Consider the following 5978-nt stretch of genomic DNA (forward strand, 5'->3'; position numbering starts at 1 on the left):
TGTGTTCAGGAAGAATTTCCACCTCTTCTTGTTCTTCATCAGTGTCATTTTCTTTCTCTTTCTCCTTGTCATCCCTAGGTTGTTCTTGATATCGACTATGGCTACCCCGTTCAGGTTCATGATTAGTCATTATAGGAACTTGTTCAGTTTCCATACGTTGTGTTTGAAAAGGGTCCGTGGAGAAAGGGTCATACATTGTGTTTGAGAATGTAGGAATCCTACCTATCTCAATATCCTTTTAGTAAAAAGGATTCCCAATTTGTTGCAAATTGGAAAATGTTCGTTGATCTTGAGATAACCTTGCAGGTGAGGAAGACCTTAAAGATGCCTCACTAGCCAAACTGGATATAGATTGTGTAGTGAAAGGTAAGCTACCTCTACTATGATTATGACCCCTGGCATGACCATGTCTAATGTTATCAGGATAAAACACATTGCCACTTCTGGTTGTGATAGTTATAAGCAAGGACAAGAAGCTAGAACCTAGACAAGGACTATACTAAGACTGAGTCTCAAAAAGGACAAGATAGTAGCAAGAATGTTGTTCACTAAGGCACAAATGGTCTGATTTAAAGGCTAGAATAGCCAAAGATTATGACCATTGCAACACAAATTATGGCAAGCATTAAGACGATAATGTATGAGATGAGACTAGTCAAGGTATAAGACACAAGTTTTCAATTAAGTGAAGTGTCGCTACTCTAGGACTGTTTGCAAATAGAGAGCGATAAACGAACACAAAAAAAAGATAGCGCGCAGACCGCAAATAGCTAGAATAGACCCAAATTGTAAATGCTGATACAAAATTTTGCACGAAAAACCTTTACGGGTTGCACGAAGAAGTTTTACGGGCCGCGCGAAGATGTTTCTGTCTCGTGCGAAGATCAGTGACAGTTTTTAATTTCACGCGAGAATGTTTCTGGATCACACAAAGATGCGCAACAAAAGTTTAATTTCACGCGAGGGAAAAATGGCTTCGCGTGAGATCCAAATGATTTCGCGCAAGAGCAAAATGATTTCGCGCAAAAGGACAGAACAGTTTCACAACATCGACTAATTTTGTCAAAATTTTTTATCGATCCAATAACCAGGCAGAGAAACAGGCACGTAGAACAGCAAGCAAGTGATTTCAAGCACGTCTAAAAATAATGAGCAAGGGCAAAAACAACCTTGCGCATGAACAATCAAGTGACTTAGTTTGTGTTAATCCCTAAGAGAGCTACTTGTGTACATTTTCAAAGGGTTTTGCAATCATCACACACATTCCTAGAAAAATAAAAGTTGGCTTCTCTAAGGTATTTAATAATGGTTTGACTCTGCAACTTTTATGGCTCACAGGGGTGACCTCCAATCCCGGCGCACCAAGGTTTTGACATAGTCTGAGAACTTAATCTTCAAGAGCTGCTAGGGAGATCTGACAACCCACAATGAACCACACCCATGGAGATTTCTTTCACAAGGACATTTATATAGCGGTTGTCACTACCATGGCAAAAATGGCTATTACTGCTTGAGGTTTTGTCATCACAATTTTCCCTATAGAGGGATTGTCTGCTATGGTTAACCCTCTCTAAAGGTGACCGACTCACAATATTATAACACAAGAGGACTTAGCTTCCAGATTCAAGGTTTTGACATCTTTTCACCTTTAGCCCAATCAAAGAAAATAGATTAATCCGATACGCTAGACTAAGATTATCCCTTAAAGATCTATGATATCATCTTCCTGTGATCTATCAACCTCTCCGGAGAAAGAATGCCTTAATCAACAAGTCAAAGATTCATCTATCTATGAGATGCTCAAAGTATCCTCCCCACCCATAAGGAATCCGTCTTAGAGAGGAGTTTCACTAGGAACCCACTCCCTCAAGATCCACGAATAGTGTTCATGGGGGCTTAATTACTATGTGTGTACAGATGTTTATTTCTAAAAGAAAATCTATCTAAAAGTAATCAAAAAGCACAAGGTGGTACACTTAATGCTTTAACTAATGTGAGGTGAGTCGAAAGATGTGGAACATTTAACCCCTCACACAAGCCAAAACGAGTCCACAACTCAGAAATTAGTGAGTTCTAAAAAGCACAAAAGGGTTGCCTTGTGGAGCCTTTAACGCTTATGTCCTATAGACCCCTCCCCTATTTAACGTGGTGCTGAGCTTGCAACCATAGGGTGGAACGAGGGGCTAGCGGATTAGTGAGTCCAATAACCCAAGATAGCTAATCAAATCTATCACTAAAGACTAAGCCTGCTAAATGAATACTAACAGAGATCACACCCTAGTATGAGTTTATGCATGTGTTGTAAAATGGAAGTACAGAAGGAAACACACAAGCTCAACACAAAAGATGTTTGTTTTAGATCCAAATGAAATGTTATCAGCTGATGAAGATTACCTAGTGATCCTTGCAATGCTCTTAGTAGATTTTTACCTGTTTCTGACAACTTTAGCATGCTTTTCCCATTATTCCACAAACTGCTGCTATGCTGTTCGAAAAAAAAAAAAAAACACAGAACCACTAGAAACCGTGAACAGTCAGCGGAAAAATCAGAAAACACACAAATCAATGCAAAAAAATTTTCCTCTGTCAACAGAGTTTCGCGCGAAATTCCTGACAGTCTGCGCGAAGAAGTTTTACAACCTGCACGAAATCAAATTTGGCTTATGCGAGATTAAATTTGGCTTGCGCGAAATTAAACTCAGCTCGCACAAAAAAAAGGTCTCACGCAAAGATTCGCGCGCCAAAGAACTTTCTCGCATGATGCAAAAAGAATCTTCGCGCGAAGATTCTAGATCCTTGCGCAAAAATGAACAGTTTTGTGCGAAGATTCGAACCTGTACGGAACAGTACGGACAGAGAACAAAAAAATGATTTTAAAAATATAGAAAGAGGCCAGAAAAATTGATTTTTGGGCCCCATGGTGGGTGCCAAAAATGTATGCGTGAAAATGCGGCCTATGCTAACACACACACTTCAACACGGTCCTTGTTTGTGGATTCATCGCGGAATGAACATTGAATTGTTCATCCGAAATTTGCCCTGCAAAGCGACTTGTTGCCTTCTATCTAAAGGGATTTTGCCTATTAATATCCTCAGAATCGAGGTGTAGACAACTAGACCCTCTAAAAATGAAGGATTTGAGAATGAAATTAAGCTAAGAATGAGTATACAGATTAATCTAAGAAATGAAAGATGCAATGTAATCTAAGAACAAATGAAGCAAACTAGATTAAGCATATGCATGATTAAACTAAAATGAGATTAAACTAAAAATGAGAATGTATGCAAGAAATGTAAGTAAATATGAGCATGAATTTCAACAGCAATTCGATAGCAAATCAATTCATCCTCTCCCAAATGAAGAGATGAGGGTCTCTTAAATAGAGTTTCTCAGAATCCATCAATGGTTGAGATCGATTCAGATCAACGATCAGGATTGAAGATGAGTTTCAGTCATAAAGGGAGATTCCCAAATTAAAGGGAGTTAACAGACTTAATTTGAGATGAATAAGGAGTTAACTGTTTTAATTTGAGTAGAAAAAGGAGTTAACTGTGTTAACTCATTTTTGATCAATAGTGAACTGGAAATTCCCCTTTGTGAACTGAAGAGAGATTTTTTTGAGATATTTAATTTAATAAAATGAAATATGCTCTCAAAATTACTTTTTCTATTTAATTAAATAATCTTTAATTAATTAGAGACACTTTTGTTTAATTAAATAACTTCATTTAATTAATTAGGAATGTCTTCCCATTTAATTAAATAACTTTGTTTAATTATTTAGAAGTAAGTACTTCATTTAATTAAATAATTTCTTTTAATTAATTAGAAATACCTTTCCCATTCAATTAAATAATTACATTTAATTAATTAAGATAGGCGTATTTATTAAATTAAATAAATTTAATTCCATAGTACATTAGCCTTAGGATATAATTATAATTTAATTAAAGTATAAATACTTAATAATTAAATTAAATATTTAATCAATAGGTTTAATGTGACTAATACGAGTAAATGATATAGGAATTAAATAATAAGCATGATGAATGCAGATTTAGGTTTTTTGCATCTGACAATTAAGTCAAGTAGCGAATAGCAGAATGAGAATTGCCTATTAGAATAGGACTTTGAAATTATCAGGAATAGACCAGAATTGGTATAATGGAAATGAGCCAATTTTGGGGTATTACAATTAGCTGTGATCATATGAAGCGAGACTGGTCGCTGAACTCCCAAAAGTTCCACCTGCCCACCTGTGTCATCCACACACTGTACCACCTTATGATGGAAATCGATATTGTCCTGATGAGCGGCTAACCAATCCATGCCCAACACAATGTCATATGATCCTAGAGGTAGAATGTGTAAGTCCACTATGGTGGTGAAGGTTCCCAAACTCAAAATGCAACTTCTAACCAACGAGTCAACAACCACTTTAGAACTCGTGGCTAACTCTACCTACCACCTATCAACCTGACACATTGCCACTAGCCCACATCGTTGAACAAGAGATGGTGATATGAAAGAATCAGAAGCACCAAAGTAAAAAAAAACTAAAGATGAAATACCATGCAATGTACCTGTAGCCTCAAATACCATACCTTGATGCTCAGCTTGACGGTTGTCAACCACCACAAAGACTCTGTGATTCCTACTTGCATCTCCTATAGTAGGCTCAGATCTTGTTGTGCCCTTACCAGGACTAGTGGATGGCCTGATCAAACAATCATAAGATTTATGGCTAGGCTGGCCACAAGAAAAATAGTTTCCTCCAAAGCTAGCACCTGATCCACAACCTCCTTGAGTAGCACTAGGGTAAGGTGCACTACCCCTGCTGGAATTCTGCTGACTGCTATGAGGAGGATGATCTTGCTGAGATTTGTGTCCTTAATTCTAGTTATCTCCTTTCTTCCCTGAGGTGCCAGAAGCTTTTCTACCCTTCTTACCCCAAAAATTCTTCTTACTCTTACCATGATAACTACCCTGAGAGGGTTCTGATTGGGATTGGCCCTTGCCTGAAGACTGAGTGAATTGAGCATCCTATCCTAAATTTTGAGCACTTTGGTTCTGAGAACCAAATTTACCACTGTAGCCCCTAGCCACATTGCTCTCAATGATCCTTGACTTCTCCACGGAAAGAGCAAGTGTCCTTGGTTGATGAGCACGGACATCTCCAATGATGGAGTCTCTGAGACCCCTAAAAAAATGTTGGGTGATGAGTGCATCATCATGCCTGTAGTTCAAATACTGTTTCAAACCAAGGAACTTCTTCTCATACAAATCAACTGTCATAAAGCCCTGCTTAAGCTCATGGAATTCATCAATACGAGCTTCACGATATTGAGGTGAAAGAAACTTCTCTCTGAACCTTTCCTCGAAGATCTCCCAGGTGAGATCTGTGACATTGATACCAAGTCTTTCACTCTCTTCACCCCACCAAATGGAACCATGTTCCCTTAGCTCTGTGATCACACAAAGGGCCTTTATGTTGCTCCCATAAGGTAGTAATGAGAAACAACACCCCATATCAAGCAACCAAGTCTCAGCTTTGAGTCTTGTTCCCTGGCCATCAAATTCTGGTGGTTTGGACCTCTGAAGTTCCCGCATCATCTCAATCTGAGTGAGATCAACATCATCATGGCCATGGCCCCTCGAATGGTGCCTTCTACCACTAGGTGGTGTATGAGAATGATCACGCTCATGCTCTTCCTCTCTATGCTTCGAACGGTGGGACTCTCCATGATGAGATCCCTCTTCCTAATTTTGTTCCTGCTAGCACTCCTCAACCTGAGGGCCCATCCGAGCAAGAATTTCCTGGAGCACTAGCATCATTGCCCCCAAGAGAGCCTGATAAGCATTGTTATTACCCTATTCTCCCCCTCCTCCCTTTTGTTCCTCTTCATGGTGTTCATTTCCATGGTTACCACTATGGGTACCACCACGGCCACCAAGTCTACATGCAGGAGGCATCACT

At 38.9% G+C, this 5978-nt stretch overlaps 1 protein-coding gene across 1 annotated transcript; it reads right to left on the reverse strand.

The window, feature by feature from the left end:
- Nucleotides 1-5044: 5044 nt before the first annotated feature.
- LOC149533356 (uncharacterized) lies at nt 5045-5611 on the reverse strand. Its single transcript, XM_089805841.1, has one exon. It carries the CDS (start codon nt 5609-5611, stop codon nt 5045-5047), a length of 567 nt encoding a protein of 188 aa, XP_089661967.1.
- Between the last annotated feature and the right edge of the window lie 367 nt (nt 5612-5978).

The sequence above is a fragment of the Cupressus sempervirens genome, chromosome 10 (genome assembly GCF_028749045.1).
Source record: "Cupressus sempervirens isolate cs-2001-9-10 chromosome 10, ASM2874904v1, whole genome shotgun sequence".
NCBI lineage: Eukaryota > Viridiplantae > Streptophyta > Pinopsida > Cupressales > Cupressaceae > Cupressus > Cupressus sempervirens.

What these genes read in the sequence shown, in the direction of transcription:
- LOC149533356 (XM_089805841.1), bottom strand. Translation starts at nt 5,611, where the DNA reads ATGCGGGAACTTCAGAGGTCCAAACCACCAGAATTTGATGGCCAGGGA.